At 57.7% G+C, this 14,333-nt stretch overlaps 1 protein-coding gene across 1 annotated transcript; it reads right to left on the bottom strand.

Annotated features, from left to right (window-relative positions):
- Positions 1 to 5,082: 5,082 nt before the first annotated feature.
- VGF (VGF nerve growth factor inducible) lies at positions 5,083 to 12,140 on the bottom strand. The gene is made up of 2 exons (XM_088655997.1): positions 12,009 to 12,140; positions 5,083 to 9,168 (listed from the first exon to the last, which is right to left on the bottom strand). Exon 2 carries the CDS (start codon positions 9,145 to 9,147, stop codon positions 7,426 to 7,428), a length of 1,722 nt encoding a protein of 573 aa, XP_088512123.1. The 5' UTR covers positions 9,148 to 9,168; positions 12,009 to 12,140; the 3' UTR covers positions 5,083 to 7,425.
- Between the last annotated feature and the right edge of the window lie 2,193 nt (positions 12,141 to 14,333).

Genomic DNA, 14,333 nt, shown 5'->3' with positions numbered 1-14,333 from the left:
TTCTGAAGGGTTTAAAATGAGGGCGAGGGGGGGGGAGGACCCAGCCTGCATAAATCTCGGGATCCCCCAGTTAATTAATGTATCTGGGAGGAGACACAGCCAAGATCTCTGCAGGCTGATCTCCCATGGAAACGTTTCTGTAGCTCCCCATCCCGGCTCTGATTAACCCCCGAATAGAAAGATCGGGCGAAACGCGTCGGGCCCCTTTCGAAAGTGAAATCCACGTTTTTCCAGCATCCTGAGACCCTCCCTCTCTGGGTTTTCGGGGAAAGGAGGAAAATGAGCCTTCCCACCGGGACTGGGGTGTGTGCCTTTTCCGACCCCCCCTTTCTTGCCCCCCCTGTTTTCTATCAGCCCCCCGCCCCGTGGTATGCAACAGAGGCACAAGGGAATAACGCTCCACAATTTAAACAACAACAACAAAACAACCGCGGTTGTTGTGAAATAACCCACAAGCTTCCTGAATCCTGGCTTTTTCGTTCGCAGCAAATAAGGATAGCGGGGGTTGCTGTGTCTGCTCGCTTAAGTTAGAAGTTGCCAGCAAGCGAGTGGGCAAACTCCTGGCTCTCCGCTTCCCCGCAAATTCCGCAGTGTCGGAGGCCGAATTTTGCTCCTGAGGACCAGGAGAGAGGAAGATGCTTAGTCGACTTTCTGCCTTTCCCCCAGAGAGCAAGCCCCCCTGCCCCCTCTATCCTTACAACAACCCTGTGAGGCTGATTCTCCCCCATCTCGAGTGGGGCGTTCTGACCCACGTTGTGCCCCAGATGGCCACCCCCCCTCGCTCTCCTCGGCTCCCTCTGCAGGAAAACCTGGACACCGAACGGGTGGTCCGCTTTGTCGGGCGGGCTACTGCTCCCCCTGGACCTGTGAGGCAAAGGGGCGGACGAGCTCAAATTGGTCCGACCCTCCTTGGCACGCTGTTGACTCCGTGGTGGGGGGCCTGCATCTCCTTCTCCCCCAACCCCCCCCCCCCACCGTGACCGCAAAGCTATGTTGGGGAGAGCCCGTGCGGCGTAACGGTTAAGGGAAGTTTTTTAATATGTGACATTTTAATGTATTTTGAATTTCTGTTGGAAGCCGCCCAGAGTGGCTGGGGAAACCCAGCCAGATGGGCTGGGTACAAATAATAATAATAATAATAATAATAATAATAATAATAATAATAATAATAGCGTTTTGGACTCGGACTCGAAGCTCGCCGGGAGCCTTGGGCCAGTCGCCAGCTCTTAGCGTCGCCTACCTGGCAGGGTTGTTGTGAGGATGAGGATGCAACCTCAACATTAGGAATAACTTCCTGACAGTCAGAGCTGTTCGGCAGTGAAATTTGCTGCCAAGAAGTGTGGTGGAGTCTCCTTCTTTGGAGGTCTTGACAGCCATATGTCAATAATGCTTTGATGGTGTTTCCTGCTTGACAGGGGGTTGGACTGGATGGCCTTTGTGGTCTCTTCCAACTCTATGATTCTATGCAATGGGGAGGCGGCCTCCTACGCCGCGCGTTTGGGTGAGGCGGGGGGCTTCCTCCCACCTCCGCCTGCTCCCCACTTGGCTTGTTGCCCTGCCGCACCCCAGTTGCGGGATCTGGGCCCCGTGACACGCTCCAACCCGCGCCCTTTCTCATTTCGCTCTGGCCGGGTCCTTGTTGCGCCCCCCTCTCTGCTCGGCGCTCAGGGGGGTCGCGCTCCCCCAAATCGCCCGCCGGGCAGCCCGAGGAAAGGAGCAAGAAAGCGGGGGCGCCGTCGGGGGCTTCTCTTGCAACGATGCAGAAGGACCCCCCGCTCTTCGTCCAGGGGGCGGCACCGCCTGCAGCAGGAGGAAGAGGGCTATGAAGGATGCGGGAAGGAGAGCGCTCCACTCCTTGGGACCCGATCCAGCTGAGGAAAGCGCCACGTGGTGTTGGTGGGGCTGAGACTCCCGGTCTCCCCACTGGGCACCTGCCCAGCCCAGGAGACCCTCCCGATTCCCGCGCCGCAAGTCCCGCGAGACCCTCCCCTCCAGGGCGACATGTGGGGTCGACAGCCGGGAAGGGGGCGTCCCCGGGGGCCAGAGGCGAGGCCCACGCCGGGTGGAGGCGCCTTTCTGTCCCCCTGCTGCGACGGGGCGGCCCTTCGGAGAGTTTCCCGCACGGGTGAGTGGCGGGAGGCGGTGGACGGGGGTGGGGGCTAGCCGCTTCGTTTTGGCCTCCTCCGAACTCCGCCTGCCTCCGGTCTGGGCTATGGCCCTGCAAAGGGGCGGGCGAGGCGACCCTAGGGGAACGGGATAGTGTGGGATTCCCATCTGATCTGCTGGGGGCCCTGGGGGGGGGGGGTAACAGGGCACCAGGACTCAGTCCTGAAAGTTGTGGAGGTTCGGCTCCCGCCCCCGCCCCCGCTCGGCCCCGAGGTGTGAATCCAGGGATTCATCTCCAGCTCAGAATATCCCGTGACTCAGTTTAGGGTCCCGAGGTGCAACGCTGCTCCTCCCCACCCGCTTTAAAGCGCAGCTGTTTCCGGGAGGGCGTGGCCGCCCGCGGGCGCCTGGACCCCTTAGAACAGGAGTTCTCCTCTGGGCCGCACTTTCACAATCAAAATTTGCTAGCGCCACGCTGAACTTTTTATTGATAAGAAATACAGTACCTCACAGAACGAAAAGAAAGAACTCCTGGCGGTGCTCGACTTATAACACAGGGCACAACTGCTTTATCACAGACGGGACTTCCAGAAAGTGTGAAAGAATGCAGCCACGCAAGGACATGAATCTTTCCCAAAATATCATATTGATGGTCCGCCAGTCTTGCCATCCTCTCCTGCCACTCGCCCTTCGAGAACCACGGCATTAAGCATATGATAGCCATGTTCAAATATATGAAAGGATGTCATATGGAGGAGGGAGAAAGATTGTTTCCTGCTGCTCCAGAGAAGCGGACACGGAGCAATGGATTCAAACTACAAGAAAGAAGATTCCACCTAAACATTAGGAAGAACTTCCTGACAGTAAGAGCTGTTCGGCAGTGGAATTTGCTACCCAGGAGTGTGGTGGAGTCTCCTTCTTTGGAGGTCTTTAAGCAGAGGCTTGACAGCCATCTGTCAGGAATGCTTTGATGGTGTTTCCTGCTTGGCAGGGGGTTGGACTGGATGGCCCTCGTGGTCTCTTCCAACTCTATAATTCTATGATTCTAAAACCAAAACCAAAGCATTTGCAGCAAAAAAATAACCCGGCACTTCCTTGAGCCCCTTTATTTCTGCACAGATTTTCACAACAGGCTAAGAAGCAGCCAGAAGCAGCGAGTGTTATCCTGAGTGACAGTTCTGTATATAGGGGTGTGTGTGTTGGGGAGTGTTTGTGTGCAAACAGGGTCAGAGAGAATTCAGCATTTCTTTTGTCTGTAACCTTGCTGCTTACAATCCCTGCAACAAAACCCCTGTGTGTATATATACCTATAATTCAGGATAACACTTAATGGAGCTGAGGAAGTGGACCGGGTAAGGCTGGGCCATAATATATTTCAGTAGGTTCAGCCGCAACTCTGTACATGCTCAGAAGCTGATTCTGGAGCTACGACCTGTTGACCCCTTCCGCCTACCCCCTGCCCTTGCCCTCCTCAAGACCCTTAGAAGAAACAGGAACTGCTCCTGGGCTCTTAGAGAGTTTTCTGGGGGCTGCCTTTGCCTTTGGGGCAGGAACACAAATGCATCTTAGACCCTTACAAAATGTTTTAAATTTTGGAAAGTTGCAAACCACCCCCGCCTGCCTCCCCGGCTTGAATCCTCCTTTGTGTTTTTCTTTGTGAGCTGCCTTGGAGGACTTTTCTGGCTGAAAGGCAGCGCAGGAAGAAACTTCAACATGGCATAGCATGCTTCCGAATGCCAGCTGCTGGAAACTGCTGGAGGGGGGGGGAAGAGTCGCTTTGGCACTTCTTGGTTAGTCACAGTGCAAGCAGAATGCTGGACGAAATAATAATAATAATAATAATAATAATAATAATAATAATAATAATAATAATTTATTATTTATACCCCACCCATCTGGCTGGGTTTCCCCAGCCACTCTGGGCGGCTTCCAACCGAATATTAAAAACAGTACAGCATGAAACATTAAAAACTTCCCTAAACAGGGCCGCCTTCAGTTGTCTTCTAAAAGTAAAATAGTTACTTATTGCCTTGACATCTGCTGGGAGGGCGTTCCACAGGGCGGGTGCCACTACCGAGATGGGCCACTGGCCTGATCCTGCAGCCCCTTGGAATAAGTTCATGCTTCTGCTGGGTGTGGAGGTTACGAGGGGAATTTTTAGGGCTGGGTGATATATTGACAAATTGTCCAAAACCGGTTTGAAGTCCATATTGTGATACCAGTTTCATAATTGTTGACCCAGCAAAAGTATCGCAAATCATGATAAAAAAAATTCCTTCCAGTAGCACCTTAGAGACCAACTAAGTTTGTCATTGGTATGAGCAAATCATGATGTGTGTGTGTGTGTGTGTGTGTGTGCAAACCTGTGAAGCCAGCCAATGTTTCTCTCGGTTCCTTCAGCCCCGCTTAACTCTCCCCTGCGCCATGCAAGGGGGCAGCGAATTACAAGAGCAGGCGCTGGCAAAAATCACAATGCGGGGGAACCTGTCAAGCCAGTCAATGCCTCTACATAGCTCCATCCTTATTTCAGACATCGTGATATATCATTACGGCGTGATGTTAGTTGATGATATATGGCAATGTTGAAAACCAGATATCACCCAGCCCTAGAGGTTATTGTCAATGTAGTTCTCAATTGGGATTTCAAACCAGGCCTTCCCCATGTGCTCCCAGGGGGGGGGGGTTACATACAGTGCAATGCAAGGAAACTGTGTAATGCATAATCATTTCTAGGCTGTAAGTTATGCTGCATCGGGAACAAATGAGAACGGCGGCGGCAGCAACAGGAGGGAGCTTTTTAATCTCATCCTGCATGCACGCACACACACACACACACACACACACACCGGATACCTGTGCAGAAAGGTGCACCTTAACCTACCATAGAAATATGGCCGGGTGCTCTTTGGAGGGGGGGCATGCCCCCCCCTCCTGCACCACCACTGACCCGCCAGATCTGCAAATAATGAGAGTAACTCGTAATAAAATAGTTGCTTTTATTTTATAGCAAAACTAGGAATTCCACATGCTATTTACAACAGGCCAAAGGTGTTTTATTTCAAGTACAACAAAATGGATCAGGACATCGAAACAACTCTTTTTATTATTATTATTTTTTACAGGACTGGACGCCACAAAGCGAAGAAACTCGCACACTCTAGGACTGATGCCGGCGGAAGGGTTTTCTTTTTTGGACGCGTGCAGCCTGCTTCCCTCGCCGCCACCCACCACCCATCCTACCCTCCCCCTCCCCCCGGCTTGCTCTCCGAAAACCCGCCCTGGTGGACCCTTTCAGGTGCAGCTTTAGATGGTCATGGACTGACACAAGTAGGTATACAGCATGCTCAAAGCCTCCCCCTCCCCCCACTTTGCAGGGGGGCAGCAACTTGTTTCTGGGTGTGGGATGCCTGCGGAGCTCAAGGTGCCCCACGCTTGGGTGCTGGGTTGCTGGAAGGAACGGCTCGGGGCGTGGGAAGAGTTTGTGGTAAGGCAGTTTGTGGTCAGGACCCTCTCTGTGCCTCTTTCTGCTGCCCTGTCCTCCTCCACCTCAGCCAGGGAATCTTTTTCGTTCTGGACAGAACTCAATGGGGAGAGGGGGCAGCAGCAGCAGCAGCAGCGAGCCTCTGGGCCCCCAGCGCTTGAGGGAGAGGAGTGAGGATTTTGTGGCAATTTTGCCTCTTCCTCCTGATTTAAGGCGGTATAAACCTCAGCCAGAACTATGCTTCTTAATCCTGGAGCCAAAAGTCTGCCCCCCCCCCGCCTGCTTTGAAGTGGCTCCATTTAAACATTGGCTTGAAATTTTATTGAGCTTCCATCCTGGTTCTTTAGATTCCCCTGCCTACTAAGCAGAGGAAAGTTTGGTTTGAGCGGGAGGGTTTGTAAACTTAACACAAGCGAACTGGGTTAATTTAGGTCCGTGAGAATCAGTCCCCCTCTCTCCTCAGAGTATTTGAGGGCAAATATTCCTCAATGTTTGTGGCTTCTCAGCAGCCCTGAACGCCTTTCTTTGAACAGGGTTGCAGCCAGCCAGGAAATTGGGGTGGGGTGGGCACTTCTGTGTGCAGCCTCTGGGTTGCGTCTTTTACCCTGTGACTTTCCTCTCCACTTTTGGTAGGATAAACATTGGATGAGCAAAGAAGGGCAAGGTTTTTAGCAGCTACGTTAGGTTTCCAAAACGTGTGTGTGTGTGTTTTAAAGGGCGGGTTGGGCTAGATGACCCTTGGGGTCCCTTCCAGCTCTACAGGATTCTAGGATTCTGCTGTTCTTCTTGTTACAGATAAAATGGGTGTTATCTCTGTATCCAGCAGTGCTCAGAGCCTCACTCTAGGCCACTGATTCCCAAACAGCTGTCTCCACAATCCCTTCCTAGCTAGGGATGATGGGAGTTGTAGTCCAAAACCAGCTGGAGACCCAAGTTTGAAAAACACCGGTCTAGGCTTTTGCTAGAGTAAACCACTCCCTGCTGCCCTGCTCAGGGTGCAGGATCAGGTCCTCTTGGGAACTGTCATGATTTAGACTAGGGCAGCCAAACCTAATGAAGGGACAAAAGCAGGTGATGTGGGGGGGAGGGGGCAGGGAGCCAGGATCCTTTGGGACACCCCTTTCAGTGCCACCTGGTGGCCTTCATGATCACAAACACCTCCGGAGATGTGGCCACAATTATTCATTCCTCTCCCTCTCCCCTCTCCATTTTTTTGCTGGGGCTCCTCTCTGGAGTGTGCTGTAAAACTGAGCATGTGCATAGCCATTGGGGGGGGGCAGCTGCCCTACCTGAATCAAGTAAATCAATAAAAATACTTAACTATCTGAGGTTCTGCCCCCCAACATGAAACTTGCCCTCCTAATAAAAATACAGGCGATGCCCATGAAATTGTGCGGTTTTGGGGGGTGGGGGGCTGTTTCCAAAGGGGGCAGGAGGGGGGATCCAGACAGAGCCGGTGGTTTCAACTGAAAACCCTTAGGATTTGCAGTGTTACACCTGGAATGCTTGCTTTGAGGCTGCCCCCCCCCCGGAAGGAGAGGCCAGGAGTGGGGAGGGGGAGTCCTTGACAAGTTTGCATTGACAGGGTTACTGCCTGCTCTTTTGTACAGCTGGGACAGGTGGAGGGGAGGGTAGCTGGCTGAGAGGAGGAGGAGGAGGAGGGTGGGGTCGCAACCGGACGTCCTCCGCGTGGACCTTTCTCTCGGTGGGGGAGACTCTGTTCTCCTGACTCATGCAAGAACCTGAATTTCATGTCGGAAACACGGTGGATGGCAAAGTTTCTTTGGGCGGGGGGGGGGGGAGAGGAGAGGGGCGGAGGGGACCCCCGAGAGCGGCTCTCACTGGAAAGCCTTGGGGCGCTTCATCAGCATCGTCTCGAGGTAGTTCTGCAGCTCCTCGTCCTCGCCGCCGCCGCCGTCCTCCTCGCGGGCCTGGCCGTCGTCGTAGTACTCCTCCCGGGGCACCACCGGGCCGGGGAGGGAGCCGCGGTAGCGCGCGTAGGGCGGAGGCGGGAAAGTCCGCGGGTTGATGTAGTTGGAGATCTTGTTGCTGCCCGCGTAGTTGCTGCTGCTGCTGCTGCTCCCGCCGCCTCCTCTGGGCCGGGCCGGGTACCATTTGGGCGCCGGGTACTCGTCCCCTTTCAGCACCTCGTTCCACGCCGCCTCGTTCTGCTTGGGGAGGCGGTGGTGGTGGTAGGCCTTGTAGTCCGCCGGAGGGTAGTAGGGCTTCTGCGGAGGGCGCGGGTCCGGGCGGTAGACGGCGTAGGCCGGCGCCTTCTTGGGCTTGTTGCGCGCCGGCGCCTGCAGCAGCGGCGGAGGGGCCCCGGGCCCTTTGGCCTTGCTTCCGGCGGGGGCCACGTCGGGGACCTCCTTCTTCTTCTTCTCCACGTTGTTGATGATGTCGATGACGTCGTCGGCGGGCAGGTGCAGTTTGCTGGAGAGCTCGATCAGGCGGTCGATGGTGTTGGGGTCGATGTCGTCGTCGTCGTCGTCCTCCTCCTCGACGGGCGCCTCGTTGGAGCGCTTGTCCTCGGCCACGTTGCCCTCCTCATCCTCGAAGAGGAGCCCGCTGCCCTTGCGGCGGATCCCGCTCCGCTGCTGCTGCTGCTGCTCTTCGTCGTCCTCGTCTTCCTCCTGCGCGGTGGCCCCCTGGCGCCCGTCCTCCTCCTCCTCGCCGTCCTTCAGCAGGTACTGGAGCAGCAGGTCGGAGGCCATGTCCGCCAGGCGCTCCTCCTCAGCGGCCGCCCTCCGCGCCTCCTCCGCCTGGCGGCGGCTCTCGGCCAGCTCCTCGTAGCGCCTCTGCAGGAGCTGGTGTTCCAGGTGCTGCTGTTGGCGCAGCTTGCGCGCCCCGTCCCAGGGCTCTCCTCCCGGGGGCGCCTGGCTGCGCTTGACGTGCCCCCTCAGCCGCTCGTACTCCTCCAGCTCCTTGAGGACGTCGTCCCGCTCCTGGGGGGCCGGCGGGTCCTGGGGGGGCTCCGCCCTCTTGGCGGTCGAGCTGTAGCGCTGCAGCTCCTCCAGCATGGACTTGAGGGCGTCCAGCTCCTGCTGCCCGAAGCTTCTCTCCCCAGCCTCCCCCTGTTCCTCCAGCTCCTGCTCCTCTTCCTTTCGGCCTCCGTCTTCGCCAGCCTCCCAGCCCGGCCCCTGGGGCGCCTTCTTTTCCGGCTGCTCCTGCGCGTCTGAGCTCTTGGTCTCGCTGCGCACCCGCTCCTCGTTGGCGTTGGGCTCCGGGTTCAAGTTCTGCCCGTTGCTGGGCTTGCCGGCCTCGGCCTGGAGCGCTTGCAGGAGCACCGCGGCCAAGGCCTTGGGGTCCACGTCTTGGAAGAGGTCGCCTTCGTCGGGGCCGCCCCGCTTCTGGTCTTCGGGGCCGAGGGGTCCCGGCAGGATCCCCCTGCCGGCTGGCGAGTTTTCAGGCTCGCGGTCGTTGTCGCCGCCGCCTGGGCGGGCCTCCTCCTGCTGCCCCCTTCCAGTGGGGAGCGCAGCAGCGCGGAGGTGAGACTGCGCCAGGAGGAGGCAGAGAGAGAGGAGCCAGGCAGCTCTGCGAAGGTGGTGAAGGCACGGCATCCTGCCACGCGGAGAGAGGTGCTGTGCAGGGGAGACAGACAAAGGCCAGGTCAGAGCTGCATGAAGTCGAGGAGACCCCCTTCCCCATTCTCTCTCTCTCCCTCTCTTTTCTGTACAGCATGAGACTCTCAATCTCAGGGTCGTGGGTTCGAGCCCTAGGGCGAAAGACCGCTGCATTGCAGGGGTTGGACTAGATGACCCTCAGGTCCCTTTACAAGTCTATGATTCATGCACACAGATTGAGTGGTCTTGTGGAAGAGCAAAAACCCCACGTACCATGGAATCCTAGAGTTGGAAGGGACCCTGAGGATCATCTAGTCCAACCCCCTGCAATGCAGGAATGGGCAGCCGCCCCCTGCAGGGATCGAACCTGCCACCTTGACGTTATCGGCACCAGGCTCTAACCAGCTGAGCTGTCCGGATGGGTGTTCTGTGTTATGTTGTTAACACTGTTGCCTCTCATGAAGTTTGCCATGGCCTTTGGCGAGACCCACAAACTTAACGAACTTGAAAAACAAAAACGTCCTCACCTTGGCGGGAGGGGAGGTGCCTCGACCCTCAAGTTTTGAAGGGGGCTGGCCAGGCTAGGTGACTCTCTTGATCCCTTCCAAGTCTACAGTTCTGTCACTCTGTGAAAGCCCTAAATCCCACCGAGGAGGGGGTGGCGGGGTCCTTTGGTGAGCCGTTCTCACTTCCTCGAAGGAACAAGCCTCTTTCTTATTAGAACTTCCCATTCTGTGGGGCTGAGGCTGAGCCCTCGCTTTTCCCTTGGAAAACGGTTTCTGCCCAGCCCCACACCACGCGCAGCACTCCAGCCCTCATGTTAACGTGGCCCTCTCCCGTCCCCACATCTCCCCCACTCCCATTTCCTTAAGACCCGGCTGCATCGTGGGGTTTTGTTTCCCCCCGAAGCGCCTCCTGCCAGCTCGCTGCCTGAGCGGCTGTGGCGGCGAAGAGGCACGTCCTGTACTGTACGCTCGTAATGGGTCTCTCATTGACAATTCCGTGCATCGCCGCCGGATTCCGGGATCCTGCTCGCCTCGTAGGGTTGCCTGCCTGCCTGCCTGCCAGCGGTGTGCGCGCGCGCACACACACCCGGGCAGCTCCTTTCGACAAAACGTCTCTTTGCGATCACGTACAAAACACTACGCCATGCATCTCTCCCCCCCCCCCGCACACTTTGCCAACTCTGTCGGGGTTGCCAAGGGATGCCACGAGACGGAAGAGCCCGCGCATCAGGCTCAGCTAAGTTCAGCCGCAGAGGGAGGGGGGCAGGAGGGGGCCGCCACCCCCACTCCTCAGTCGCCAGGACGGTCTTCTTGGCACCCGACTACATCCCAGCATTCTCAGCCTAGGTGTGTTCAATCGGCGGGCGGGGGGGGGGGCTGCTGTTTGTCGGAAGTGCATTTTGAACTGGCAGTTTTATTACCCTAGTTTTGCCTTTCCCACCAAGCCTAGATTTCCCCCATCCTGTGAGGGGGGGGGGGACGAGGAAGCTCTCCCATCTGAATCTTGCTGTGGAAGAGGAGAGTCTGCCGGGGTCCGCTTGCACCTAGATCTGGGGTCCCCATCAATCTTTCCCTGCCGCCCACCCACCACCCGCTTTCCTAGAGCTGCTCCTAGCAGGGAAATCGCCCCCCCCCCCAATCCTCATCTCATTGATTGGGGAGTTATTTCCTACAACCCGCTATTCGGCTTTATATGGGACCGATGGGATCTTCGTCTCTCTTCCCTTCCCCCCCCCACCATATAAGAGTTAAATAGAACAAAGAAGTCCTCTGCTCGCTCGCCCCCCACCAAAGCCCACCTTTGCTTCCTCGGTTATCTCTGAGCTGTGGGTCACCGGGTGGTTGTTTGTGGGGAACCGAAAGCGTCGCCCGGTGCCGCCGCCTCCCCACATCAGAGAGAGAGAGAGAGAGAGAGAGAGAGAGAGAGAGAGAGAGACCTGCTGGCTCGTCGCTCGCTCGCTCGCTCCCCCCCTCCTCTCTGCAGTCCCCACACCCACCGCCCACACATGCAGGGGAAAAGATGACTGGCAGCCTCAGCGCCGCCGCCGCCTCCCTCTGCCGGCTGAGACCCTCTGCTACCCCCCCCCTTTCCCAACAGCCATTCACCTTTAGAAAGCTGACCCCCGCTCCATTGCCGTTGTAACAGCCCCCCCCCCATTTCAGCCCCTCTGCATAACTTAGCCCCACCCCAGTTTCAAGAGATCCTTCCCAACAACACCCCCAGATTCCTCTCCCTCTCTAACGTTTGCACAATTCCTTTCGAGGTCTCGATTCTTTTCCACCGGCTCCCCACAAGCGTTTTCCCTCCCCCACCAACCTCAAATGATAGAATCCCCGTTAGGGCAGAGCAGCCTCGCACCCAGATTTTCCCCTAACAATCCCATACCCCACATCTCCGTCCATCTACCTGCCATATCTCGAAGCGGCCGAGTCCGCCCGCCCCCCCCTCCATTTCTCTCTCCCCCTCTACTACCGGCTCCCCATCGTCGCTAGAGAAAGGCGCCCGCCCCACTTCGGGAACCGCTCCAAGGGGACCACCCTGAACCCCGCATCTCGGGCCAACCCTTCTTGGTCGCTCTGCAAAGCCGGGGGGGGGAAGCAGACGCCCTCCTCGCCAACCGGCGGTTCCCATCCTGGAGACGCACAGCCGCCGCCTCTGTGTCGTCCCCGGCCGCCTCCTCGCCTTAAACCACCGCTACCGAGCAGGGCTTCCTTCAGCGCCCCCCACCCTCGCCGACCAGCCTTCCAGGGATGGGCGAGGCGGGCCGGGGGTTGTCCTCCGCCCTCTCTCGGAGAGGACCCCCCCCCGCCGCCGCCTGTGTAATGACTCTGCAAGGGAGGGGGACGTGTTACCGGCTCCGTGGCAGCTGCGCCGGCCGGGGTCTCGGGTCCGCCCCACCCCTCTTGAGTCGCTCGGTCCGCCCGCTTGGCTCTGCCTTTTCCCAGCGCCGCTCGCTCGCTCGCCTGGGCTGCGCTGTCGTTCAGCACCTTGGAGAGCGGCTGGGCTGGGCGGCCGCTTTTGTACTTCTAGCCAGGCCCACGTGGGGGGCCCCATTGACGTCAATGTTCATTCATAAAATTCGAGCACGATTGGAGGGGAGCCCCGCGCCTGCGCAGACCAGGGGGGGTGGAGGAAGAAAAGAAAAAAAGTCCAGCGAGCGAGTGAGCGAATGGAATGAATGAAGGGGATGAATGGGAAGAGAGTGGAGTGTCGGGTGAATGAATGACTGAAGAAGAATCAGGAGGAGGAGAGAGGGATTCGTGAATGGACCGGCGGGTTGGGAGACGGGGCCTGGGGGAGACACGGAGGAACCCTCGACTCCAGGGACCTGGGGGAGGCTTCCCCGCCGCCTCTGGCCGGTGTGGGCGCGTGTTGGCGGGAGAAGACCCCTTTGTTCCCAGGCGCCGCTCCGAGAGAACCACTCTCTCTCCCGCTCCCTTTGCCTCGCGCCTGATTTCCTCGGGGCCGGTGCGCAGAGGGCGCCTTTCGCGGGAGGCGCCTGTGGACGCGCACGCAGGTAACCAGGTGAGGTGGGGCGCGCCAGGAGGACGCGTGTGCTCCGCGCGTGTGTTCAGACGGGCGCTCGCCCGGAGAGTCCACGTCTCCTTGGTGTGCGAGCGAGCGCGAGCGCTAGTGTGCACCCGGGGCGCGCCTCCTCCTCCTCCTCTGCGCTTTAACCGGCGAGTCTCCTTTTGCACCCCCGCCTCTTGTGAGCGATTCGATGGGGAGATGCTCTCTGGCTGGCTGGCTCTCGGTCTCCCGACGGCCCGGGCGCTTTACTACCGGCTCCCTCCCACATGCGCGCTCTCGCGCCTCTCTCCTTCCAGTCCCCATCTCACCGCGGTACTTGCCCATTCATACAAAGAGCCCCCCCCCCAAGCGCCGCATTTTAATCCTGCCCTCCATCCCTGGACGGGGCTCCTCCTCTTGGTTCCCAGGTCGATCAGCTCCCTCCCCTCCCCGCCCCACACTTTTGGGTGGGGTACGTGCCATCGGGTGCTTCCATCCTGGGAGGGTGGCAGGTGGGGAGAAGGGCAGGGGCGATGAGTCACCCTCCGCGCGCTCTGCAGTCCTCTGCGTCCTTCACGCCCCCTTCACGATCCTGGGAGTGGGGGTTGGGGTGGGCGTTGCAGTGGCTGCTGCTCCGGCTGCTGCAACAGCCCCCATATGGGGGGAGAGGGAAGCTCAGGGCAGGGAGAGATGCTTACAGGTGCCCCCCCCACCTTTCCCTCTGCTTTCTGACATTCCTCCAAAGATGCTGCTTCTCTCTCAGCCCCTTCCCCCTCCCCCAACACTGTCATTTGTGTTTTGCTGCAATGAATGAGGGGATTCATTTTGCCCACCCGCCCACCCTCCTGGTGCTGCAGTGGAGGGATCTACGCTGCACAGTGCTGGGGGTGGGCAAGCATCCAAGGGAAGGTCATTGACACCCTCCTCCTTAGCTGCAGTTGAGCAAGGTGGCTCCCTCCCTGAAGCCCCCCCCTGTATGCACACAACACCAAAAGGGTCTCAGGGGGTCTGCCTGCCCCATTTCAGCAAACTCTGCCCCCACCCCACCCCAGATGCAGGGGCTCCTCAGCAGCCCAGATTTAAAGCTGAAAGGGACATTCACAAATACTTGGGACTCAGCAACATCTCATTGTCCCACCACCACAACCCCCCCCCCCACACACACACAAGTGAAAGGTGTCTGCTTCTAGATTTTTGGGCAACCTTCTAGGTTTCAGCCGTGATAAACCCTCAAAGCAGAGCAACCGTCTGCATGCAAGCTGTCGAATGACATCAAATATTGGAAGCCGCTGAAGATAGGAAATATTCTGGATACTAAACACAGACCAAATTGTTGGTAGACGTGGCTGTTGAGCATTCAGCTCTAAGGAGAAGGTTTGCCAGCAGATTTCTCTCTCCCTCCCCCCTCCTGAAATGTAGGGTTGAAACAACAGCCGTGTACATCTTGCCATCGACTCTGCCCCCCCCTCACCCGCACCTACTGCTGGTTTCTGAAGGCGTATAGACATGACGTTAGCCACAATTCATACTCGCCCTGTAACTGTTCCTGTATTATCATGCCTTCTCCCCTCAAGCCAGCTCCAATTTGGATTGAAAGCTGAAGACACGCCATCACCCCATTTTCAGCTCAGCTGAGATGTGGACATTTGAGCCAGCCATTGAACATG

Source organism: Zootoca vivipara, chromosome 12, assembly GCF_965207765.1.
Source record: "Zootoca vivipara chromosome 12, rZooViv2.hap1.1, whole genome shotgun sequence".
Lineage (NCBI taxonomy): Eukaryota > Metazoa > Chordata > Lepidosauria > Squamata > Lacertidae > Zootoca > Zootoca vivipara.
Note: the sequence above shows the minus strand (reverse complement) of the source record. Positions and strands in the feature narration are given on the sequence as shown.